At 45.3% G+C, this 27,466-nt stretch overlaps 1 protein-coding gene across 1 annotated transcript in view; it reads right to left on the reverse strand.

The window, feature by feature from the left end:
• Positions 1-322: 322 nt before the first annotated feature.
• Positions 323-27,466, reverse strand: part of GALNT17 (polypeptide N-acetylgalactosaminyltransferase 17) — a 180,157-nt gene continuing 153,013 nt past the window's right edge. Inside the window, exons 7-11 of the mRNA XM_065731702.1 lie at positions 14,832-15,017; positions 11,633-11,770; positions 10,347-10,442; positions 1,947-2,114; positions 323-1,706 (exon numbers count right to left, since the gene is read on the reverse strand). Of these exons, the coding sequence (XP_065587774.1) occupies positions 1,578-1,706; positions 1,947-2,114; positions 10,347-10,442; positions 11,633-11,770; positions 14,832-15,017 (717 nt within the window). The 3' untranslated portion in view covers positions 323-1,577. The remainder of the gene's footprint in view (positions 1,707-1,946; positions 2,115-10,346; positions 10,443-11,632; positions 11,771-14,831; positions 15,018-27,466) is intronic.

A 27,466-nucleotide genomic window follows, 5' to 3' on the forward strand; every position in this document is an offset into this window, starting at 1 on the left:
CGATGCAAATGGAAGACAGGCATGAGTGCTCCGCAGCAAACAACTCTGTGCACATCCCATCTTTGGGAAACATATTTACACATACATCTCATATATTAATATATTTTAGTGCACCCTAGCCAGAGGGCAACCAGAAAGAATATTATTCTGTGAGAAGGACAGGAGATGGGCTGGCTTCCCTTCTCAACCCAGCAAAGCCTGTAGCCGCCCATTAGTCCCACATCCATGTGGAACGACTTCTCAAGGCAACGTTTCCCTTTTCCAGTTAGTCCTGGTGTCTACCAGGACCCACTCCCACGATAGATTTGATAGATTTGATAGATTTGATTCCCAGGATTACTGCGAGTCAGAAAAACCAGATGAGATCGTCCCACCATGTTAACAAGCCTTAAGTGACTTCAACATGAAGAATTTCAGGCAAGTCACCGTTTATTGGTCTCTCCCCCTCCCTTACATCAGCTCCACTACAGAAACAAGCTGAGCAGGCAGGACAGATGTGTTTGAGGCTCAAGAAGAAAATGATACCACTACAGAGGAAAGGAGACCACCACTATTTATGTCTTCACTCAGAGACAAAGATGCCTTAAAAACAAACCCTATGGCCTCCATGGGAGGGAAGCCTGAGTGGGACTTTCACTCACATGACCCGCCCTCAGACTCTTGCACACATCAGCACATCCATCTGAAAACAGCAAAAAAAGGGGTAACAGGGGGTCCCCAAGGGGCAAGTTCCCAGCTGGCAGCCTGCTGTGCAATGTTTGGGCTGCCATGGGTTAATTCTAACAAGCCATGCATCCAAAAGACCCTAAAATGGGCAGGCAACCAACTGTGGGGCTTTTCACTTAGGGTCTCCACGAAAAGAAGGGCCAGGACCGCATGGGGCTGGTTTGGCTAACAGCAGCAAGTGGGCAATGGGCAGTGGACAACAGGAGCTCAGGATTCTTATTCAACTGCATTTCATGTAATGACATCTGTGATGGGGGATTGGAGAGATCTACAGGATCTATCAGAGTGTCTTTGAGAGCTTTGCTTCTCCCAGACTCAAGAAAGGGGATGCTGGATGCAGGAGCAAGAAAGGGAGAAGAGAGAATGGAGCTAGCAAGATGCCACATCATTCAAACACAGCTTGTTTGTGGCTTGGCAACCTCTTCCTTTCACAAGCAGACATGTTTGCACTCTTGCCATGCAGATATATGTAGGGTCCTCAATCACAGTACAAATCTGGCTGGGTCTTGGGAGAGCTTGGAGTCATGTGGGAAGACAGCATTTCCCTGCCAATGAAATGCTCACAAGGATGCATGAGCTTATTACACTTATTCCAGCAGAAATAAGTGGTACTTTTTAGAGTGCTTGCCAGAAGAAAATAGGACTTCTGCCCCAATTTCACACGGTTGAAATCACCTGCAGGAGACTAATATACAATAAAAATAAAGACACAGATGCCCATTTCCACCATGTCCTCTCCTAATAACATGAATAAAGCTCTGTTTTGATATTTTGTCCTTTCCAAAGGAGTCCAGATGGATAGATCCAAGTCAGCCATCTTTCAGGTGAAACTTCTCTGACTTCTCCACTCTTTACTTGATGAAATTTTTAATTGTCCACCTCTGTCCTGTGCAGCTGCGAAGAATCAGATCGATGCCAGCCATTCCCCTGTTCTCCACCTCCAAGCAGCGCCCTGTTCCCTTGTTCAGGATGGCACCATTCTACAGTTAAAGACATGAAGAAAACAAAAAAGAATTCAAGACACAGGGATGCCTTTGGAGCAAGTGAGGACCACACACTGCAGGCTGGAAAGCACACAATGCTTCATGGATCAATAATGAGATTCAAGCAATAAAATCATTTCCAAAATAATCAAAGGGGTTGAGTGGAGCAACCTCTGCCACTGCCAGCCCATGTTTTTGGGAAAGAGGAGAAGCAGTGATGGCAGACCCATAACACACCTGGATGAAATTCCAGCGCTTATGAAGGCTGCTCTTGACCTTGTCACAGTCGAGGAGCTGGGGAAAGCGGCTCTTCACATTGTCCACCAGGCAGCGGGTGTCTGGCAGGAGCGTTGTGGTCCCAAGGGCACCAAGGTGAAGGAACCCCTCCTTGGTGTAGCGTGCAAGCTGGGATGGGGAAGGAGGGGAAAAAGACCATCAGTATCTTTGAAGTATCACTTGTACGCTATACAGAAGAGGACAACCATGTCAGAGCCCAAGGAAAAATCTGTGAGGATGATGAATGGAGAAAGTAGAACTGATGAGGATAAAAGAATAACTCTTCCTCCAGCCTTTCTCTCCTATTCAGTTTATTTTGCAGATGCAGGTGAGGAACTAGGGGAGAGGAGAGCGGAGGGGAGGGGAGGGGAGAGGAGGGGAGGGGGAGAGGGAGAGGGAGAGGGAGAGGAGGATTCTGAGCCTCAAAGCCTTAAATCACAGGGCAGCCTTCTCCTGGCTTTGAATCTTGGCTGAACCCAACTGGCTTGGAGGTCATGCTGGCCCAGTGTGGCTGCTCATGTGCTTGCCAATCCAGTCTTGCTTTTGCTAGGGAGCAATGCCACTGGTGCACCTGGCACAGCCCTACAGCAACCTCAACATCAGCCAAAGGGCAACATGTCACTGGCTCTGTTACCCAGGAATGCAAACACAAACATCTCCCACAGCTCAGCACTGCAGCAAAGGCTCAGACCCACACCTGACTGCCATAATATCACCAGCACGAGTGCCATCCAGCCCTGGGTGCTGCAGTGGATGCTGCCAGAGCCAGGCCGGGGGGGCTGGGGCTTTGGGAAGCAGCTGGCACTGTAATGGCACCATGCACAAAGGGTTCCTGCATCTGCAGTGTTTAAGAGCCCCCACTACAATGTTTCCCTAAACATATTTAAATTCAGGAGTGAAAAGGAGATGAATGACAGCGGCCTGCCTTTCATAGTTCAGGGGAAAGATATACACAGCTGCTTATTTAAATTATGAATCAATCTATTATCCAGCAGACAAATGAGGAGTATTCAGCACGTTAATTAACTGAGCATATCTGTGACCCAGATGTTTAAAAAGAGACAGTAAATCACACTGGGAGTATGGGTTATCTCTGTTAGAATAATTAAGCACTGGAAATCAAGTTAAAACAATGTAAAAGGCTCTGACTTGAGCAAGAAACAGCAGATACAGCGCTTGAATCTCATTTTCCTTCCCTCCATTTCTCTCTTTCCTAGGGAGAAGGGTTCTGGATCCTCCTGCTGGCCCCACAATGCCTCTCTTCCTTGGGATGCTGCCTTACGCTTTTTGCTCCCAGCTGCAGGATTTGCACTTAGAGCTCCCAGCAAGGGAGCTGCCCTGTGCACAAGGCAGGAACAACTTGGGAAGGACTTCCTGAGCACTACGTAAGGCTCAGATTCACATGACTTGTTTTCTGCAGTTTGACTTTTGATGTTTCAAAAGAGGTGGTGTTCTCAGACTGACAACGCCTGTAGCCACGCAATTCATCTGAATTAGTATCTGAGCACCAGCCCACAGGATGGGGCCACTTGTCTTGACAGAAAAATCATCTCGAGGTCCCAAACAGGCAGTGCAAGTTACCCTCCTCCTCTGGTTCCTGACATGCTTCCTACCGTGCCCATAATTAGCATGCTAGGCACTTCCTTTTCTCATGCTGTTTGGCAGTTTGTCTTCGTAGAGTTGGCCCCGTGCCCATGAGGCAATGCGATTTCTGCTCGTCCACGTTATCGCCTAATGCGGTGGGAAAAGTAAGTAGAGCAAAAATCAAATCTTTCCCGAGGGAGAGAAAGGGGCAGGGGCTGCAGGGAGGCTAAACGAGCTGAAAAACAAACACGGGTATTATGAAAAATGCATCAAGTGCATCTATTAGATGTGTCATCTACTATGTATAATAGCCAGATAAACAAAGCCCTGAATATGTGTCTGGATCTGGAGGCGTCTGATACGGCCCCATGGGCTGCTGTGGGGAAGTTAACCAGCTCTTTTTATCTGGATTTGCCTGAAAAGAGATGAGAAGTGTCACATCTGAAAGAGCAGCTCCAGACTGCTCATCACTTGCAGAAGGCTTGGGTCTTATTTAGAAGATTCTTCATATTATCAATGAATCACACATGCCATTGGCACTGAAACCTTTTGAGCAGTTGCAGCAATTCACCATTTCACCAACCAAGCAGTTGAAGCCCACCTGCCCACTTCCACGTGGTTGGCACAGCCCAAGGCAGTCGATGAGAGTTTGTTCTTCAACTGCATGTGAAAGCTGAATGAGCCAGGGCTGATGCTTGCTGCCTGATCAATGCTGGAGGTGCACCCAGCATCCGGGTACCCCCAGGGTAACAGCACTCACTCCTTGTGTCCAGGCCTGGGGCTCCCAGCACAAGGATGTAGAGTTGTTGGAGCTGGTCCAGAGGAGGCCACAGAGATGATCAGAGTGCTGGAACATCCCTCCTATGATGAAAAGTGGAGGGAGATGGGACTGCTTAGCTTGGGGAAGAAAAGGCTCTGAAGAGACACAATTGTGATCTTCTAGTACTTACAGACAGGAGGGGGATTGTCTTTCTATGTAGGTGGACAGTGACAGGACAAGGGGAAATATATTTAAGCTGAAATAGGGGAGGTTCAGGTTAAATGTTTGGAAGATATTCTTCACTCAGAAGATGATGAGGCACTGGAACAGGCAGCCCAGAGAGGTTGTGGATGTCCCATCTCTGGAGGCATACAAGGCCAAGCTTGAGGGCTTCCAGGACCGTCTGGTCTAGTCGTTGGCAACCCTGCCCACAGCAGTGGGGCTGGAACTGGGTGATCTTTGAGGTCCCATCTAACCCAAACCATTCTGTGATTTTACAGTTCCTCCAAGCTCTGGGAAGACTTTTCCACCAAATACTTTCCTGCTGCACAACACGGTTTTTCTCCTCTCAAATGCCTTGCAAGAACTGGGAAACAACTTTTTATATGGGCAGATAGTCGTAGGATGAAGAGGAATGGTTTTAATCAAAGAGATGAGAGATTTAGGTTAGATGTTAAGGGGAGATTCTTAGATAGCAGTGAGGCACTGGCACTGCTGCCTAGAACTGTGGGTGACCCATCCCTGGAGGTGTCCCAGGCCATGGATTGGCCCTGGGCATCTTGAGCTGGGGGGTACCCTGTCCATGCAGGGGCTGGAATTGGGTCATCTGTAAGATTCCTACCAATCCAACCCATTCTGTGGATCTACAATTCTATGACTTGTCAAGAAAGGCACCTAAAGAAATTGCTTAGCTTCACACAGGACAGTGAACAAACCTAACAGACCAAGGGGACAGGCCAGAGAAAAACTGTCTGAAAACACTGATGAGGTAACCACTGAGAAGTGGTTAACCTTGATGAAGTTTTCCACAGCTTAATCAGTGTAAGCAGCCCTTGGCCACATCCCCAGAGAGAAAAAAGGATTCTACAGCATTTCCCAAACACATTTCCAAGTTTAGGCTACAAAAAGACAGCTTTGGATCTTGCTGGGTTCTAAAAATAAGGGATGAAAAGCTCTGGGATCTCAAAATGAATCTTTATGCCATCAAAACAGATGTTGGGACTAAAAAAGAAGGCTTTGGATGAGGATCTGGGTCCTAAATTGGTGCTGCACACATGCCCCGTGCATTGTAAAACAGTACCAACAATACATCTTCTTTGATTATTTTTTCTGGCTGGCTGCATCTCAGGGATGGGAGAAAGTTAATTAGACGCCTTAGCACCTGGGAAATAAAAGCCTTGATGACCTTCATTGACTCTATTGGAAAATAATTTAGGGTTGTTTAGCTTCCTTTCTGCAGTGAGCAGACCATCAATTAGCAACTGTTAAGTAAAGAGTACAGTATTTTCTCCTTAACCCAATTTCATCCGATGTGCTGTTTTGTCATCCTTGACATCGCGGTGTCCCGGATGATCTCAGTATTGATGACTTTGTCCCCAGGTTCTGATGATTAAATGGGCAAAACATATTTCATCCTATAATTAAATGAAATGCTCTGCTGGGTGAACATTATCTTAAGTTTTATAGCATTATAGTGCTTTCTATCACATTAATATATCACCATCGCTCTGTCACTCCAATGAGGTATTACTATATTATTAGTGTGATACATCATTACAGCAAGGTTTTTTCATGATGTATCACCTAAAAGATGAAGCCATCAGGAAAAAGTCTAAAAGAGCACATGCAGTATAATTACAGGATAAAAGGATACTTCATTATGAAATCTGATAATTATTTGACCTGGAAGTTAATAAAAGCAGAGAGAATGAGAAGGTAAAGGGAAAACAGAAAAGCAAAGCAAAAAAACAACAAAAAATTCCCAATTATAGACTCTGCAACAGAGGTGCTATGAGAAAAGGCCAAGAACTCATCCACATTTAGCACTGGGTATGGGACCACTGCACCCAACCACATCAATATACATGCCTCATAGAATCACAGAATCATTACGGTTGGAAAAGACCACCAATATCACCAAATCCAACCCCAACCCATCCTCACCATGCCCACTGCCCACGTCCCTCAGTGCCACATCCCCATGGCTCTGGAACACCCCCAGGGACGGTGACCCCACCACTCCCTGTGCCGATGCATTACCACTTTTTTTGGAGAAGAAATTTCTCCTAATATCCAACCTGAACCTCCCCTGCCACTCTCCTTGTGTTGTCCTGCAGCTGAGAGCAGACACATTACTTGCTGAAGCAACAAATCTACTTCTGAACTGGGAAATGGATTTCAGCGTGGTTATGATGGGCCACAGCATCGGGGACAGAAGCGGGCGTTGCAAGCCACCGTGTGAGCACAGGCACCACTCTGCATGCTGAACTGCTGAACAACCCAACAGGAACTGCAAGTCCTTGTGTTTTACACATATATCCAGCAAGTGAGCTGTCTTAGCAAAGTGTTTACATCACTTCTAATGATATTTCCAGTAATAAATTACAACATGAAGCCCATTAATTAAACTGTAGTAGTGAAAGTCCAATTCCTTTTGTGCCGTGTCTGTGTTCTTGCAAAAGGCTGATTTCAGAGCTTCTGCACTCCCTGATAGCTCCTTTTCAAGGAGTTAAAGCTAATTGCACATATGGTGAAACAAAAGAACTGCCAAGAACTAGCTCTCAGTTGGAGAGGGAAGAGATGGTGTGAGATGGAAAACCAGGAAGAAAAACCTGTGCTGAGCTTGCACAACAGGCAGTGCTTTATTTCAGAGTATCAGGTTGGAAAAAGAAAACGTCGTTATGTTTAATCACAAAAGAAGTTGTGGAAAAAATAAGTAACCTGTTTTGAGTCGTTGCTCTTAAAGCCCAGGCTTAGCAGGCACTGTCAGATTAGCTCAATTTTGCCCATTATAATTCACTTAGAGGTTTAAGTTTCCATCCTGGAAGTCCAATAGATAGTTTGTGCCATTTAAGAAAAAGAAATCGTGCATTTATGCAACAGCTAGGTTATATTTAGCAGTGACTTGATCAGCCATGGTTGACTGATCTCTGTTTAAAGATGAGGATAAACCAAAGTGAGGTTTGTCTCTACCTCAGAGGACTCCTGTGGCCTCAGCTCAGCTGGCTCCTGAAGTTTGCAGTTCAGGTTCAGATGAGCTTTGCAATTAGTTAGCCCCAGTGAATCTGGAAAGCTGATGGTGACTGTATCGTGCAAATGGACTCATTATACATCTCAGTCTTCTTCTTGAGCTATCCCAGATAGTTCAGATCGATCCCCACACAGCCACTAAGGCTGCCACAGCTGCCATGTCCTGCAGCACTGACTCCCTGCTTGGTTCCATCTCAGTCTTCAACTCACCTTCCTGCCTATCTTAGCAGAAGTCATTCTGCAGGGGAAGAATTAAAAGAGATCGAAATCAAATGTCCTGCGAAGCTACCAAGCCCTTGGGAACAGCTACCAGATTTTGCTATGAACTCTAATATGAATTTCCCATCTGAACAGCAGCAATGGCAGTAACTCCATGAAGTCCTCCTCCCATGCATGCGTTGTGCAAGCGCTGTGAAGGAGCTAGACCTGTCTGCAATGTCCAATAGCTCTGTTCTCAAGCTCTGTTCAAAACCAGCTTGAAGCCACAGCACCTTCTGCATCAGCTGGAAAACTCTGATGCTCCTACTGGAAATCCACTCAACAAATCACTCCAAATAGATTGGGAAACCTATGCTATTGAGCCTTCTCCTCCCAGATCTCCTTTCCGATTAATATGTAGGCAGTGTTTTATTATGTAAATACCTGCAGGCATTTAATGGGGGTGGTCTTGATTATGTAATACTGAATGCCTTAATTAATGCAAATGCAGTACTGAGCTTTCTTTTGCAACGTGATGAATAAAACTGAAGTTTCCTTCTCCCAGCTCACATGGAGACCACAACAGTGATGCTGGGCAGGCTTACTGAGCTCTTTGGAGCAGTTGAGCATTTCTATGTAATATATGCATTTCTGGGACAAGCTGAAGTCTGATGCAGCACTATTTCATGGCATAGCATACTTGTCAAACAGCTTATCAGTGGATATAAGTCTGTATCTTGGACATACGTCTTCACTCACTGCTGTGTTACCTCCTGTGCTGCTTCACTGCAGCAGGATTTCATCAATAAGGTTTGAACACCTCTATGAGACACATGGCCCTTCCTCCTGGCAGATCTCGGGCTAACCCTTGTGCTGCCTGCCAGCACAGACAGCCCTGGTTGAGAGTAGTGATGCTAAAATAAGCCGTTGGAAGGCCTAGCCAATGCCAGAATGACAAACATCATGATACCATGACAGAAAATGGTGGAAGGACAAGCTGGAGCCGCCTGACTGAAGAACATACCCCATAGAGAAAAGCTACCAACACCCAAGTAATGCAAAGGTAGGCTTTCCTTAAAAAGTGCAAGGACAGACTGTTCTGCAAACAAATACAACTCTCTTTATGCCCTCAACACAGCCAGCTCAGCATCCAGCACAACAGGATGAGTTTGTCTCCCCTAACCTCACCCAAATCAGCACTAAGCTGCCTGTGTCAGACTAGGCCTCATGGAAATGAAGAGTAGTTAGCAGGACTTATCCCACCACGCCAGGTGTCATGGGGCTGCTCCTGAGTGCCTCTTCCCACATTCCTTTGAGAGAGCACAGATCATGGCTTCAGACCAGACCCCCAGTGATCAGACAGCTATGAAGGTACACTTCTGCCCAAGTTTCTAAATAGATCAGTGGATGTAATTCCTTCAGTAGCAAGATGCCTGACAGACACAGCAGCAAGGAAAAGTTTCCGGGTTTGATGGTGGCCACAGTCTTTCCAAAGGAGAAATGGAAGAAACAGCCATGTTACAAAGGAGCTTGTCCCGTTTCAGAACCTGTTACCTGCAAACCCTGCATCTTGGCTACATTTGCACAGCATTTACGTGGGAAATGGATACCTGTTATATTTTCTCCTTCAAGACCGGATGGGAGAAGGGCATTGTGATAAGGGAACTGCATGCTGAGATGACAACTAGTGGGCACACAGAAAGAAAAATAGGAAGGAAATCTCACAATTTAGGCAAACCACTGAAGTGAGGATACGGGCATCGGTAAGAGGAAAAACAGAAGGGAAAAATTAAGTTAACCCAGATCCTGCAGATCATGGGAGTACAGCTCAGAGTCTGCTGTTGGCAGATACCAGCAGCAGCAAAGCAAGCGATGCCTGTTTTCTTCCAGCACTACAGCTATGGAGCTACCAGCTTTCCTCTGCTGCTTTCTTTTCCAAATGCTATGAAAAATAAAACTACACAGAAGGACAAATAAATCTGTCACTGCTATCTCTGAGTATTTGACACATCCACTGTTCCTCCAAAAGATTGAATATGAATCTTGTAATGAATTTTGATCCAGAATGAGCTTGAAATTAGGATAAGAAGCTTCTGGTTTGCTCCTAAGATTCTGAAGAGGCCAAGGGAGTGCGAGGAAACTAATGCTATGCTAAGGCCCAGCCCTGCTGAAATGGTTAATTATCATCCTATCAAAAAGCCCTATTTGTTTTCTTATTTCAGTTGGTTCGTTTCTACTCCGTCAGATAAGAGAGAAAGAAACAGTCTTCAAATGCTCTTCTTGTGTGTGCCCTGCTCTGCTCATTGGCCATTTGCTTTCAGAATTATTTACCCTCGCCCAGAAGATGTTTTCAAATTACACTTTTACTCACAGCTCTGCTGCAATTATGGTAATCCAGAAAAATAGCTCTAAGAGGAGCTGGGAAAACACATCTTTTTATGTGAGTTGTTTTGTTTTCTTCACCAAAAGACAGGCCTTATACATTTGAGACTGAAGCCAGCAGACACTGCACGTCCAGACTCCATCCTCCATCCCTCCAGCTCTGCTCCCTGCACACGTGGGCTCCTCACCTGCGGTCCCCAGCCGTGGCACGGGTACAGTATTGCTGTGTGGTTCTCCTGTGGGCCCTGGTCAAGGCAGACATCTTTCGCCTTGTTGTTTCGAAGCTGTAAGAAATAAAGACTGAGTGGTTTAATTGTCCTGCCTCTTCAGACATAAGCTGGGGACTGGTATGCTGCCACGTCTCTGGCCATGGAAAGAATATGTGGTGTTATGTATCAATGGGCATAATCAGGCAGAGAAAAGTTTACTGTGCCATATGTTTTCTTTAAACATGGGCGTAATGGTGACTATTTTTATATCATAATCACCAGTCAAAGGAGCCAGCTTCCTTGAGCAGTGTTTTCATTTGGTCATGCGTGATAGTAACAAATGTATTTTTAGACTGTTTTCAGCACATTGTCAGGAGCCTGAAATCAATGCAGAATCGTTCCTATTTCATCAGAATCCCAGAGTGTTCAATAAGGGAGGAAAAAGATGTCCAGGTAGCACAAGGAAACCTGTTAAACTGTCTCAGGGAGGAGGAGATGCAGAGCTGATGGCTAAGTAATCACAGACACCCGTTAGAGGGAGCACGAGAGTGCAGGGCTCATGCTACAAACCAGGTCTGTGAAGGAAGAGATGTCCTCCCTCCAATTTCATCACATAGGTCAACTGAAATGAAATAACGCCTTTAAAATATTGCTTGGTTTGGGGCAGGTGCCTTGAAGCTATGAAGTAAATCCAATAAGGAAACTTTCTTAAAACTGATGCCCATCTGGAGTGCTCAAGATGTGTTTCGAGAAGCCTTCTTGAACTGCCACTGTTCTATGAGACCCATAGCAACAAAATGCTGTTAGCTGCCTGTTTTTATATTCCTAGTACTGTCTCAAAGCCAAGGGAGATTGAATTAAGTCTCCTTGCTTTATCTCAGCCTTAAGCTGCCGTGACAATGTATTATTATACCCTATGGAGACCACGTAAGATATTAGGCTGAGGTTAAGTCAAAGGGTTTTATAAAATGACTACACATTTGCTGCATAATCCATGCACTCAATAGGCAACACACACAGCTTTGTGTGTCAACTCAGTAAATACCATATTAAAACATTTTACTGTATACGGTCTCCAAGATTAGAAATAGATCCCAACACAAGTTTTCACAAGCAACTGTGAACAGATTTATAAACATTTATACAGCTACCAGGAAACAGTAAGGTCTGATTCACATTCAAATCCTTCGAGGCTACTTCTCATCAGAGCCTCACCAACTGTAAATATTTCCTGTCTCATCTAAGGATGTATCAGCCTTAATTACCTCGCCATACGCAACAGTGTTGTTGTATCTTCTCATTTCTGGATAAACGTGGTCCAGATACCACTGGAAATTTTTACACTTCAAGTTCTTCCTTAAGGCTTTTCTCTCAGAGACGTCCCCGATGTCGATACCTGGATTCTGAAAAATGAGAGACACAGCACATCACTGAATGGCTCTTTAAGAGAAGATGAGTGCACTTCACTGATTTCATGTTTCTTTCCAATCCACGTGGAAACTGCCAAAGGTGGAATAACTTCACACAGAAGCTGTGCCAGGAAATTTTGGCAGGTGCATCCAAGGCTGAAATCATCATCAGAGAAGTCTGACTTCGGACAGAGGCTTCACAGCCACAAACAGAAGGAGACACTTCTCTGACAGGGTTTGAAGGCCTTCTCACATCAGACACCAGACTGACACAAGATACACTTTGGTCCTGCGAGGAAACATGAGAAGTGCAACATGGCAGAGACAAAGCTTCGCATTAATCCCCTCTGACTCTGGATCAGTCTGAAAATGATGGAGTTTATCAAAAGGCACGGTGCCATGCTATTTTTAAAAGATCTCACCTACCACTTAGGTACTGACACAGTGTATTTTCAGAAGAGCTTAACAGCAAATGTATATTGGGGTTTAAAAGATGGCTGTGTGCTCAGTCCTGGGAAAGCAAAGCCCTGTCTGCACCAAGCACCAAAACCCTTTCCCTTACACGACCTTTGAGGTCCCTTCCAACACAAGGCATTCTGTGATTCTATAGGACACTCTTCCAAGAGGTATTTTAGAGGACGACATGATTAGAAAGGTATATAATATATATATATATATATATTCAAAGGGAATGGTTTAAGATTCAAATAGAAGAGAAGCCAATAGCTAAGAACAAAGGATAAAAACCATGGGAGAACAGAGGATGAACCTCAAAAAAAAAAAACAACCAAAACCCTTTTTTGACAATTTGGACAAATGCATAGTGAAAGAGCCTCCCTGGAGACGTGGAGGAACCCCACTGCTCACGCTGATTTAAAAGAACACAGAGCTGCACCGTCTGTCCCAGGAGGAATGAACTCACAGGGGCAGGAGCTGAAGAGAGCAGTCCATCTCTAACCTTTTATTTCATTACAGAATTTGGGGAACTAATGCAGCAGCCAGGTGAAGGAAGTCAAAGGCACAAAGCAGCCACTTCTTCCTCCAACTGTCTGGGTTTCTACTCTATTTTAGCTCCTGCTCTTTTCTCTTCCAGTGATCATTAACTACAGCTGGGAAAGCAATTTTCCATTACAATGCTTGTAATGATCTCCTAATGAATTATTCACTCTGCTTTAGAGAAGACACCATTTTAATCTGTGACTGGTAGCTCACAGGTGAAATAAAGATGATTCAGTGTAGACAGGTAGGACAGGCTGAGATCTGAATGTGTGAGACTGGAATATTCAGTACCTGGTGCTGCATCAGGGGATGGCCAGGTGGGGTTAGGAAAAGGTTCTGCACCAGAGGGCAGTGGGCATGGAACAGCTCCCCAGGGCATTCGGACAGCGATCTCAGACATAGGGTTAGGATTCTGAGGGGGTCCTGTGTGGAGCAAGGAGCTGGACTCGATGGGTCCCTTCCAATTTAGGGTACACTATGACCCATTGTCCTGGTGCTGCCTTTTCAGAGATGTGTGGGATCTGTGCCCTCCTGCCACACACTGGGTAAACAGCATCACCTTCCCTCCCCACTCATCTATTTCCTAACAAAAAAAAAAACCCAAACAATACAGGGCTTCCCACCACCCTCATAAGGGCAGACCAGAAGCATGGGCAGTTAACAACCTTTCCCAGGTATCTGTTGTTCTCTAATGCAGTACAAAGTTGTGACTACTGTGTCTCTAAATGCCAGGAAACCTCCCCAGATGTAACCTTTCCTCCAGCAGCCGCAGCTCCCGCTAATGCCTTTCAAAATGCCCTGAAGCATCATGCTGCCAGAAGGCAGGTTGCTGCAGCAGGACCCTGGAGCAGCTCCCAGATGGGGTGGGATCTGCAAGGAGTGCTTATTTCCACTGCCAATAGGATGACAGTGTATGTACTTCGTTATTACAGGGGGTCTTGGCATTCCTATCCAAGAGATGCTCTTGGGCTTTGTGATTTAGACATCACCTGCTCAAAGACCAGAAGCCAACAGCAGCTGTGGATGTATGTGAAATCTTCCTGGAGCTTATAGATCTTTGTGCAGAAGTGTAGGGAACCACCTAGAGAGATTCACATGTAGGATCTGTTTCCTGAGCATCCTGAAGAATCCCACAGCTTCCTAAAGATGCACCATCCTGCAACAAGGCAGGATTTACATGAAAAATAATGTCAGATCTGGGGAAGTTTAAAAATTTCTATTTGGAAGTAAATATAACCATCAGAGCTTGGAGCACTTGTACAAACATGGTGCTGCTGGGAGGGCATCTCCTTTTGTGAGCCACCAGCCTCTGACCCCTCACCTTGGTTCCTAAGCACTGTTGGCCTCATCCTTCCCAGTGCTGGGAGGACCTGAGTTTGCCTGCACACAACATGGACCTGCACAAACTGTGGAGCAACACACAATGCCATAATCAATCATCCCTGAAAGGAGATTATAGGGAGGTGGGGGTTGGCCACTTCTCCCACATAACAGTGATAGGATAAGAGGTGATGGCATTAAGTTGTGCCAGAGGAGGTTCAGGTTGGAGAAAAGGAAAAATTTCTTCTCAGAAAGAGTGGTGATGCAGTGGCACAGCTGCCCAGGGAGTGGTGGGATCACTGTCCCTGGAGGTGCTCCAGAGCTGTGGAGATGTGGCACTGAGGGACGTGGGCAGTGGGCACGGTGGGGTTGGGGTTGGACTCGGTGATCACAGAGGTCTTTTCCAACCTTAATGATTCTCTGATTCTGTGATTCAGTGTAATGACATAAACTCATGCTGTGTAAACACTCAATGGGAAGATAAATACTACACTGCAGGTTTAACACTGAGAAAACTAAAATGAAAACACCTGATGGCAACTGTAAGAATTCCCTCAAGTTCTGCTGGTGCTGCAGCATCCCCATCAAAGCTGCAAGAGTCCTCATGGCTTCCATGGCGAAGGATGTGATGCAAAGTATTTAAGGCAGTTCTTTCCTTGAGAGCACTAAATCCTCTACAGTTCAATATTTTAACCCAGCGAAGCAAAAACTCAAGAGGAGGGCACAATGGCCATACCTCCAGAGGCAAATTCCATGCGATGTAGACATGGGACTTGTAGTCGTCCATCCACACCTCGGCCACTCGCAGGGCGTTACGCTTGGTGTAGAAACCTATGTTGTTGTTGTAGGGCTTCTTCTTGCGTTCGATGTGGGCCACCCTGGAGCAGGGCAAGACTTCCATGCTGCCACCGCACAGCCACACCTGCAACGAAAGCAGGCAGAACTTCCATCAGCAAAGGGGCCTCGACAAAAGGTCTGCGAGCAAATCCAAGAGAAAGAAGGTTTTGTGGTTTCTATAGCACACAGTATCTCATCACCTTGCTGCAAATACAAACCTGTGGCCGTGTTTGGACTTTGCTCAGCACCGAGCCAGAGGGAGAGGTTAGCCTGTGCCCACAGCAAAATGCACTCTGCCTTTGGTGCGTTGGTATCACTGTGTTGTAGGATGAGGTGCTGAGTTTGCAGAGATGCTTCCACTAAATAAAAAGGATTAGTGCCTGGAATAACTGAAACAATTGCAAGAGCTCCTTCTGCAAAAGGGATGACTCAGAGAAACATATGGCAGGGACAGATTTCTCCCTCTTGAAAACATTTGTTCATTATTTTTCTTTCACATGCTGTTTAAAATTCCCTTAAATCACAGTTTACAAGTTAATAAAATATTTTGAGAGCTTATTTTTCTCAGACACAAAGGGAATGTGCAGAATGACTCGCCATACCTGAGTTCTTCACTGCCTGTTTGCCTTCACCAAGAAGTTCCTTAGATTAAAAATCCACAGCAAGGACACCAGGCACTGGGCAATCATTATAAACACATATGCCAGCCAGGCCTAATAATCCCAGTTTTGCCTATTCTGCAGTTTGCTTTGCATTATCCTTTTGCACGGTTGTTGTAACACCCAGTGTTTCTGGGATCTTATCCAGGCTCACCACCTTTATTCCCATCTGCGTTCCCTAAATGTTATCAACCTGCTCTGTACACTCCCTGGCACGATGAGGAGCCTCCAGGCCCCCACTGCCTTACCAAAACAACCCAAACTCAGCCCATTTACCTCACAGGGGTCAGAAAAAGGAGTCCAGGGAGAGCAGCACTATGCAGGCATTTCCACAACTAGCCAAGGATGTGTTGTGCCCAAACCCCAAATACGTGCAGCTTCCTGTGCTAACAACATCCAAATGACACACATGAGATATTAATGAAATCACAATAGGAAAGGTGAAACTGCTCTGTCAGCTGCCCTTTTGAATTATGAAATGGCAATATTTCAACTGCTCCGAGGAACCCTCACATCCCCTCCTGGTGTCATGGGGGAGTGCATGAGAATTTGTCCTGATCTGAGATCAAAATAATCATTCTCAAAAGTTTTAAGCCATCATGTAGTCGAAATGCCATCTTCCAGCCAGCTTGCTTCGGGTAGTGGGAATGTAATATTGTCTTTTATGTTTTGTTTGAATAATTCACATGGTTTTATGCTAGATAGCTCCTCATATTTCTGGAATATCTGTGCAAATCATCTTGAAATGCATATATTGTAATAAACAGAAAGTGCTGCAAACGGGAGTGACTATCTATGTATCCACGAGCCAGAGACATCAATGAAACCTTAATTCAAAAAAAGGCACTTCTTTTGAAAAAAAATAATACAAAAAAACCCTCCACAATGCTTCTACCATCTCGTAAGTAAATCTTACATTGTCATTAGAGAGATAAAAATCTAACGGCTCTTACAACATTTTTGCTGGCAGCAACAGGAACAAAGAGAAGATGGGGCTATTACACAGGGAGGGGCTGTGCCACCTTGGGATTGCTGTCCCCATTGAAGCAAACTGTGGGCCCAGATGTCACTTGTTCCCACGTGGCAGTGAGTTCCTGGCCCTGCTGGCATACAGGTGAACAGGTCCTCAGGTGCTCAGACCCATAGTGCAGATTCTTTTCTGTTGTCAGCAACTCATTTGGGAACCTTCATTACTGTTTCTTTAAGCAACTCTCTGTTGCACCAAAAAATATTTAATAAGAAGACGCTGAGAATAAGGTTTTTCTTATTCATAGCAAACAAAGCTGCAGTCCCTTAGGGGACTCTACCTACTGCAACTAACAGCTTTGAATAGGCAATTAGTCCAGCAGGATTTTTTTTCTGCTAATTCCTTATGGAGTTGTCCATGTTTCTTAGGAGATGGGTAATCAAGAGAAGCACTCGAGACCAATAAAAAAAAAAAGTTATTGTATATTAATTCATGTTTAGCCCCTTTAATTTGGCAGAATCTTTCACACTGCTTGCTACAATGGAACAAATAACAATTATATCCATTCATAAAACACGCATGGAGTGTGTAGAGACATCCTGAAGACTCAAGATGGAGTGTGTAATAGAGCAGGTTAAATAATGAGGAACAAGTCACAAGTTTCCCCTTGTTTTCTGACATTCAGATTTCACCATGACTATTAGCTTGCCATTCATCCACCCGTAAAGAGATGCAGAATTATAAATAGAACATTCCCCTCCAGTAAATGACAGTGACTCAGTGACTGCTCCTCCATCCGTCTACACACAGGAGTAATCAAATGTACAGAATGATGCCTGGGTTTAAAAAAAAAAACAAAAAACACTTAATACTAAATTCTATTAAAGCATTTCCAGAGAAACAAACAGAAAAGAAACCCATCACCAGGAGAACTTTGGCGTGTTTTCACAGAATCATACAATCGTGGGGGTTGGAAAAGATCTCTAAGATCATCCAGTCCAACCACCCATCTAACACCAATTTCTCCCACTGGATGATGCCCCCAAATGCCACAGCTCCACAGCTCTGGAACGCCTTTGGGGACGGTGACACCACCATCTCTCTGGGCAGCCTGCTCCAGCACCTGACCACTTTTTTTGGATAAGGTTTTCCTAACATCCAACCTCAGCCTCCCCTGGTGCGACTTGAGGGCATTCCCTCCTGTCCTTCCCAGGCAAAAGATGACAGCTGTAAGAATTCAACATGGAAAACCAGCGATTCTCAGGCAGTGAAATCTGTGAGTGTCGCCGAAACAGCATCAGCCAACTACTTTCTAGAAGTGTTTGCCCACTTGGGAGGCAGCCCTTGGTTAGTGCAAGCTTCCATAGCCTTGCTCTAGGGATGGGGTGACCCAGTTTTGCTCTCCCATCACCCTCAGGGAAGAAGAAAGGTGTCCAGAGGTGTGAAAGCACTGACAAAATAGCCAACATCATGCTGACCTGCACTGGAACAGCCAAAAGGGGGAACAAATTTGGTGTGGGGCAGTGCTGCAGTAGAGCTTTGAGGGAGGTGCAGGATTTTCTCTTGTGCATGAGTGTGCAAGTACATTGCGATATTCAAGGTAAAGCATTCCCCCACCTCCCAGACGAGGCACCAGCATCTCCCCTGCCATCAGCCTGCAGGTGTTCTGCAAAATCAGAGCTGTTCTCTCACTGCTCATGAAGAGCATGTAACGTGTCTCCATGCCTAGTGATGGCTGGGATGTCAGTAGGTGCAGAGCTCAGCAGCACTGCAGGAAGCACGTGTCCTCCACTGCTACTGCCCTGCTGGTTGAGGAGGGAGAATGGGCTGGAGTGTGCAAAGTGCAGCACACAGACAGCCCTTTGTGCTGCTAAGAAAACCCCCTTTTCATTTGACCAGCTCATTGCAGCAGATCACAGAAACAGTTTTCCAAGTGCTATGCAGTTAGGAACAATTACTGTCCACGATCCCCTTTGCTCTCCAAAATTCACTGCAACCACCAATTTGCTTTGCTCCTGTCTGCCAAAAGCAGCAATTACCCCTCCAGGAGCATTATTTAAAAAACAAAAGGACTTCTGACAATCTGTGTGCCATCATCGAAGCCAGCCAGGTGGAAACGAGAGCCCCAGAGGAGCTCTGCCTGCAGGAATCACAGCATCATCAAATCAGTAAGGTTGGAAAAGACCTCTAAGGTCACCTAGGCCACCCATAAAGGAGGGTACTGAGAGCCTGTCCTGTGCTACACCACACTCAGGGCATTGTCCGTCCTCTCCAGTGGGCTCATGAAGTATCACATCTCGAGGTTTGCTATAAGGTTCCTTCTCAAGAATGGGACTGAAACCAATTCACTTTGAAAACGGTTTAATGCATACTAAGAAAAGTTTGGTCCTGTCCCAACGCAGCACCTTCTCCTCTCTTATCATCTTCATCCACGTGAGAAAAAAACATCCCATTGCTTGGGCAATGCCTTACATAACGCCGTGTGTCCTCCTCACCACTGGGACATCATTAATAATCATCATAATAAAAAGTCAGAAGGACAGCGGCTATCCGGGGTCCTGAACGTGGCATTCTGGCTGCGGCTCTCCGAGACTTCCATAATGCACACTGACAGCTCCCATTACAGGATCCTGACTTTCCTTGCTTATAACTTCGCCAAATTTTCAGTATTCAGACTGAAATATATCCTAGAACAGCTCGAGCCTGCCTGTGGTTAATGCAAAGAGACATCATGTCCAATGGTGTCAGGATAAGTCTGCAAGGTAAACTTCTAATCTCCGAATGTATTGTGACAGAAGGATACAGCAAAAAATGCTCCTAACTATCAGTACACAAACTCCAGTCTTTTCCAGCTGATAAGTTCAATTCTAAGGTGATTAGCAAAACTGTACTTTAATTAGCAACAGATTTCCCATTTAACAGTTTTGTCTTATCTTCACTCCTCTCCTTTTCTTTTAAAAGCAACTTCCTTAGTTAAGGGAAAAACACAATTACCCAGGGAAGCTAAAATAATAAAAACACATTAGAATAAAGGCCTAAATAATAAAACTGAGAAACAGCAATAAATAAATAAATAAAAAGATGGCAAAGAAATACTAATTTCCCCACAAGCTCCCTTCTACAGCCCTGAGATAGGGTCTCTCTATCCAAATGATTCCTGTCAAACAGAAACACTTTCCCCAACACATTTCTCGCTGTGTGGCTGAGGCAGTTTGTCCGTTCTGTTCCCATTCTGGCACCCATGCCTTCGTGCCAACATGAAAGTGCTGCAGAAGAAGGGTCAGCAACGAGATGAAGAAAGCTTTCCTGCAAACCCCTGTACCCAAAGTTGCAAGACTCTCATAACCAGCAAGCTGGATTATTCTTGATATACATACATTTAAAATGTTTGCCTGTATGTTATATGCCGTATCATCATTGAAGTGCTGCTGTGAATACTGCTGTCCAATTGTAAAAAGAACTGGAGAAGAAATGTAAAATTACATGAAAATGAATTAAGGCATCACACGGAGAGGGGGGAAGTAAAAGAACACTTTCTTTCTACTGCAGAACAATGCAGCATTCATAACCTCCGCAGGAGGACACAAACACTCCTTGAAGAGGGCTGTCTTTTAGGCTGGGTATGTGGATTTTCACAGATCCCATTGGAGGAGAGAATTTACCTAAAAGCAGTGAACCTTCACAGGCACTGTGCTGCTGCCATCCAGCAAAGGTGCAGTGCTGCTCCTACACACCAGGCCAACCACCAGGCACTGCCTTTGGAAAAAGGCAACCCTATGTGGGGAGGTTGGGCTCAGTGGTTGGGATGCCTGGGAGGTGGGGGTTGGACTCGATGCTCTCTAGAGGTCCCTTCCAACCCCTACAATTCTGTGGTTCTGTGTGGGTAGGGGCAACTGATGGATGCCAAAAAAACCCTTCTTCCTGAAGGAAATCTTGACACGAGTTCAAGCCAACAGACAGATTGCCTTGGAAACCTCCATGTGAGGTGGAAGGGGTTCTGCATCCTGCAGATGGGAAAAAGGAATTCTGCTGCTCAGAGCGTTGGTTTGTTCTCTCCATCATGAGGCCACAGGAACTCCTTCCAAGAGGATAACTGATTTCAAAGATGATTATCTGTCCTGAACAGAACCTGTCCTGACCTGATCATCTCAGACAACACTGAGACAGAGAATAGTAGCGACAAGAAGATCTGCGGCTGTTTAAAACAATAAACTATCTCTTTTTATTTCCTTTTCTCACGTATTATCCTCTTGAAAATCAGGACTTAGAACAGGTTCCTGTCTCTGCTGTACCAAACCAAGACCAGACATATCCAGATTATCCAGTGTCCAAATGTCCCAGCTTTTCTGCTGAGACTACTAAATGTACTCCTGCTATCACAGCCATTTAGAAATGCCAAACAGAAGCGGAACCCAGGTGCGAAATTCACTCCACAAATCCTAACCTACAGCAACACCGTGTAACAGTGATGGTTTCCACCCTCTTAACTCTGTGTGGAACATAAATAGTTTAACATCTGACATATTGGAGATGCTAGAATAAAACAAGCTTCACGTCAATGTGAAGCAGTGATTTCTCTGTGCTGCCACAGTTCAAGGAGAATGAGACATCCACACTGTGACTGTGTTTGCTCAAACTTGAGGCTTTTCCAATGAAAAATTTATGCTGTGCTCCTCCGTCAAATCCAACAAAACCTGTTCTACATTGTGCATCATTGCTGGGTACAATGGGTATTGATTGGGCTTCATCACCAGATAAGGTGTGTAAGAATGGGTTTGAGAGGAGGCTGTATTTAAGACACTCCAATCACAAAGCACAGCAGAGGAGGATTAGCAGCAAGGCATGTGTCCCCAGCCTCCAGGCTCAACAAAAAAACCACTGTGAAAAAAGGGCATTTCGTCTCTCATCACATCAGGATGGGTACTTTAATTACTTTAAAATTAAACTACAGCAACTGGGGTTACCTGTTGCATCTGCAGAGATGCCCTCACCTGAGTCCCAGCCTTGGATGGAGCCCAGGCTTGTGCCACTGGCTCCTGCTGGCTGAGCCCAGCATCGCCATGGAGTGTGGAGGTCCAATGATGTGCTGAAGTGTTTTGCAGCTATTGTGGTATAAACCTGTGTCTTTCATAATACGATCAGTGTGAAAATTCCTCAGTGCACTGATGTTACCTGATCAGTCTTGGCAGCATGACAGGGACCTGATTATGCTGTAATAGCGTAATGCAAAGATTATTATGTAGACCCATAAAAGACAAGTGCCTATAACTAGCATCAACAATACCTGTAAGCCCGTTTGGAAGGCAACGACCATGTTGGGCTTTACACCCTTCTAAGACACAGCCTTACCTACAGGATTTGACCCTCATCTACTTGGAGGTTGCTCATTTTTGGTTTTTATTGCCGGTAACACACCAAAAGCATCTTCATCACATTCTCCTATTACCACCTTTGTCAAAGCTGTAAAAATAAAACAGCATAAACAGTTCAAGGGAATTTTGATCTAATTTTCATGCACGGAAAGCTGCTAGAGAAAATTCTCCTCAGACAGCTCTCCGGACTCACACAGCTCCACGTGGGGAGCGGCAGGAGAAGGGGGAAGGTGTCGTGTAGCAGTTTAACCATAAGAGGCAGTTCTGAAACGGAATTATTTATGCAGAGAGAGGCAGTGCATGCTAGAGCTGACAGCTCACCGAGCTCCTTCCAGTCGTCTTAACTCCAGCGTATCATGGCTGCAGCTTTTGTGATCGGTAATTACAGATATCCTCTCATCAGACACTGACGGCGGAGGCGCTGGAAGGAAGCCGAGCTCCGACACAGATACTTGTAGATGGATAGGATTTAATGCAACCCAGATGATCCTTTCTGCAGAAAATTGCTCGAGTAACTCATCAAAAAGAACAGCTAATGAGTTTAAAAGTAGAACGTGCAAATATTGAGGGAGGAAATGTATGCAGTGTCTGTTATTTGGTGTGAATGCCCATACACCACATACAGACGCACACGGTATGCTGTGCCTTGTCAGAGCTCTAACTCAGACCGACAATGCTTTCTAGGCTCTCAGATGCTTATGCTACGGTCTTTCTCATTCATTAGGATTGGTAAGAATGCCAAACACGAGCATTGAAACAGACTGTCAGGTTTCCCTATGGCTCCCTCCCTCAGTTTTGGATTTTGTTCCTATTAGGAGGGGCTTCAAAGGGCTTTATCTGTCCTTGACACACAGAGTCCCTTGACATTCTGCCACGGGGAATCTCCAAGGGGGGAGATTCATTGGGACAATGGGAATTTACTCCAAAAAATGCACCATTACAAACCGTAGCACCGCATTTTAGTTCAATCACAGAAACACAGAATGGTAGAATCACAGAACTACAAAATATTCAGAGTTGGAAGGGACCCACGGAAATCATGAAGTCTAACTCCTGTCTCCACACAGGACCACCCAAACCCAAACCCTATGTCTGAGAGCAGTGTCCAAAAGCTCCTTGAGCTCCAACCGCTCAGGGCTGTGCTCACTGCCCTGAGGAGCTGCCCCATGTCCAGCACTCTTTGGTGCAGAAATCAGGCTGTCATTTTAGCAGTTAGCTATGGGCAGCATGTGAAGGGCAAGTTAAATTTGTAAGCTAGCTGTCATCTGGCCCTTGTTTTAGAGGGGAATAGCCAGCTGCCTGTGTCACTGAGCTCCGTGGGCTATTGCATGCTACTTCTCAGCACACTCCCCCTTGCAGCACCACGTATGCTGCAGACAGACTTAATGTGTGCAAGTTTAAAATCTGAAAATAAGGTCCAAACCAGATGGTTAGAGACTGGGGCCGCTCTGTCATATTTTTGCCATTCACTCTGCCATCTGCTTATTTTCTAAGGCAATGCTAAAATCCCATCTTCAACGGAGTCATCTTAGGCTTTGAAATAATGAATACTTTGCAACTCAAAGCAAGTGTGAAAGTTTAAAGCCCGAGCAATTGCCGTGGCTCTGAAGCTATCATCAGCAAAACTGCTGATAACTGACTGTCACAGACAGCCTTCGACCTCCACTAAAAAACTCCTTTAAAGTTCTGGCACATGTGTGGGTGAAGCATTGTGCAAAGGCTCTCAAAAATGAAAAGCCTCCTACCAGCTGCTCATCAGCACCGTCATCTGTTCAATGCCACTCCTTCAAGTCTGGCCAGCTCCAGAGCCATTTCCCTTTGGTACAGATCAGCCACTGAGCTGGAATTATGATTTGAGGTCTGGAAGCCTTGGGCTGGGGATAGCAGTGAGGATGGTACGGCAGTGCAGATGACTGAAGTAGACATGAGCTACTCCAAGAGCACCAAATTACTCTGGTGCCTGCCCACCTGGATCCACTCATTCATCTTCAACAGTTTCCATTACAAGTGGCATGGGCTTGCACTCATGGTTACATGTCAGTTTACTAAAGACCACCGCATCTCTCTGGTGTGAGAGTACAATGGGTGCATGCTCTGTGGTTTCAGAGGACTTGAATTTGCTCACAGCAGCCAGCACCAATCTTCAACTATCTCACTGAAACCATGGCCGAGAAGACAGAGGCTGTGTAACGAGTGGGGATAGGATGGAAATTAAACCACATCTAATGCAGAGTGGGGCTTTCCCTTTGATGCAAACTGCATTGACTAAAAACAGAGCTGTGTTCCTATTTTTATTAATACTAATCTTAATTAATGCTATCTCTGTAGAACCTAACCCTGATCAAAGCCTTGTTTGGATATGCAGTCCTGCAGAGGCAGTGTTTATTTGAACTGCTGAGGGTGATCCAATCCACTGGAACAGTCACAGCTTCATGGGAAGATGTGAGATTGCATCATTCATGCCCAGAAGAGCAGCAGCAAGCCTCTCCCAGCACAGCCACACACTTCAGCTGTGCTCACGTCCCACTCCTGCAGCAGAAAGTGTCCTTTGTGGCTGCCCAGAAAGCACGCTGCTTTGCATTAAGTCCTCTTATAACACACACAGAAAGTTGTTCCATCGACCTGCGGGACCACATCACCATAGCAGTGATTAAAATCGTTTTGAAAGATGACCTTGGCTGTTTGCACAAGCCACACTCCATCAGTTTGCTCCTCCCCTCCTCAAATCCTGGCCACAAAGCTTCTGCTTCATCTCTATGTCCCTCGGGGTCTGGTCACAGCAAAGACACCACCGAGCATGACCACTAATGACTTTTCATGCAGCAAACACCAGCTGTGCTCATTATATTGCACCTCGTCAGTGCAACGTAATGGCAGTGAGACACCAATGAAAGAGCAGCTCTGCATTGCCTGCAGGTGACTTCAGTGACGTGTGGCTGCTGTGTGGCAGAAGGGATGCAGGCTACCCTAGCAGGATGTCCCTTCAGTCACATTCCCAGGAGGGATGGCTGGATAGGTCTCCATGCTGCTGCAGTGTCTGCCTGCTGCCCTGAGCCCTGGCTGAAAGTTAAGCCATGCACACACACAAACAAGGCTCTCTGCTGCAAATCGCTCTAGAGTACGGCTGCACTTGATGGGTCCACACGAGAGCCTCCTGAAGAAGTTACAACACACAGCCTACACACTTGGCTGATTGAATTTTTTTCTTTGTATTTATGAAAACCTGAAATGTCCCCAGTTCCTTATTTTTCCCCTGCAGGTGTATTTACAATATAATGCTGGGAGTATTTTGGTAGCATAAGGGTAGATAGAAGAGCGGGAGCCTCTCCATCCCATGGCACCAGTTGTGGCTGCAGAACTTTATGTGCACCCTACAGAGAGCTCTTGTTCGGTAACTATTCTGTTTTCAGACTATCCATACTGCTATGAACAGGAAAACATACCCTCCTTACTCATCTCACCCAGCCAGGATGCACAGCAGGAGCACCCAGCACTGGGATGCAGAGGCTGAGAAGCCTGTGGTACATTCCTGAGCAAGCTGATCCAACCTTGAAGCTCAGCCAGCATTGAGCTGGAAGTGGATGACAGCCCTCAAGAAGTCTGAGTCTGAATTATTCTGCAACTCCTGTGCAGAGATGCTTAAGACAGATGTACAGAGATCCCTGTGAGGATATCACTAGGCTAGGGTAGAAAAGTTGTGAATTATCATTTTGGCTCTTCCACTGAGCAGCTTGACAAGTTATTGCTGTGCTACCTACCCTAGTTATTCCCTTCTACTAATAGTACAGTCTCACCAGACAGCATCTTGTGAGGAGGGAGGCTGTAACAACACATGGTGGCTCCTAGGGACACAGTGGGGTGGTCCATTCAAGACAGGAATATAAGGAATGATTCTGTACAGTAGGACTCCTCAGGCTATTTTAAATTTAAATATCTACACAACAGTGTTTTTCAAATGTTTCTCATCTCTGAGCACTGTCAGTTGAGGAGAAGAGCCCTTCATGAACTTCTTCAAGTTAGACACAAGAACTTTGTTTCCTGCCTGTTTGCAGTCTGCATCTGGACAGCTAGTGAGCTGTCTACACACAGGGAGCAGACTAAAACCCTGGTCTGAGATGTCTTCTAGGTTCCTTAGACCATACTGTAGATGGGAACATTCACTGTGTGATTCAGTTAGACCACACAGCTACACGCAGGGGAGATGGAGCAGGGCATACCTTCCTTCTCTTCCATGCAAGGACGTTAACTGTGGCTGGGTCAATACAAACAAGTTGGTGGGCAAGGAAGACATGGTTAGGAATCTTTTACAAGTCAGACTCTGCTTAAATCAATCAAAGATCTGCAGTAAATTTAAAACAGAGAAGCTGAGTTAATAGAGAAGACAGTTAGGCAATGCAAGCACTTTGCCACATATTAAAGAACACATATTCAGCAATTCATACGTGTAATAAAAGCCCAGTTTCTCTGAACACTCAGCTATCTCAAGTGAATCTCTGCACTGAACAACCACACCCCAAAGCCCTCTATAGCTCAGCTGCATCCTGCTAAAGCTACGGATCCAGTGATACCAACACACCTCCGAAATGGAGCTCGACTCAGTTCACTTATTATGAGGGTCTAACAGTATTTATCTGGCATGACACGCAGAGTGGTTTGGCAAAATCACACATTAGCACCTTTGTGTGCTCAAGCTGACAGGATCCAGTTTATTTATTTGATGTCACCTTGTCTGCCACAGTTCTGTACTTTCCATTGTCCTGCTATCTACACAAGTCATGCCAAATATTTAACAGGCTTTAAGAACCTCTATTCTAACTCCCTAAAGGCATAATCATTGTTCAAGAGCATCTAATATCCATCAGCTTCTATTTTTATATTCCGTCCCCTTTTAAAAGCACTAATTAATTTACTCTTCCTCCTAAATAAATAAATAAATGCCTCTGTAGAATAATGATGCCCTCAATTCCTGCAGAAGGAACTGCAAGCCTGGTTAGTGGCACCACATTTCATTCAGCACAGCCCCATTCTATGACTGCACTTTAATAAAGGGAGCACGGTCCTTATCCATTCTTCCCTGACTTCTCTTGTCCTTGATTTGCCAATTAGAAATAACTGCAGTCGAAGTGATACAATCCCACAATGCTGGTTGCAGACAGACTGTCACCTGAATAGCTATTAGAGAGCAATAAAAAGCTCATAAGGATTCTTTTCCCAATGAAGCATGTTGATGAAAACAATGAATGTTTTAATCTATTTATATGTATATACACTTAGGAGTACACATTTGGATATTTTGTTCTAACACGAAGAAACCAATTATCATTCTCCGTAACTCCAAGCCTCAAAAAGCAACCAGGAAGTATGAAAATGGTGATTACATTCTAATAAGACATTTCCATAGAGGATATTCAGCTGAAGTCTAGGACGGCACAGAAAACAGACAATCAATGTAGAAATTCATCAGTGAGGCAAAACTGCTATTTTCCAGCTCTTCCAGAATGGGGCTGCACTTCATGCTGTCCGGGGTGGTGGCACC

The sequence above is a fragment of the Cyrtonyx montezumae genome, unplaced genomic scaffold (genome assembly GCF_038088225.1).
Source record: "Cyrtonyx montezumae isolate F1298 unplaced genomic scaffold, pur_monq_1.0 scaffold_15, whole genome shotgun sequence".
Classification (NCBI taxonomy): Eukaryota; Metazoa; Chordata; class Aves; order Galliformes; family Odontophoridae; genus Cyrtonyx; species Cyrtonyx montezumae.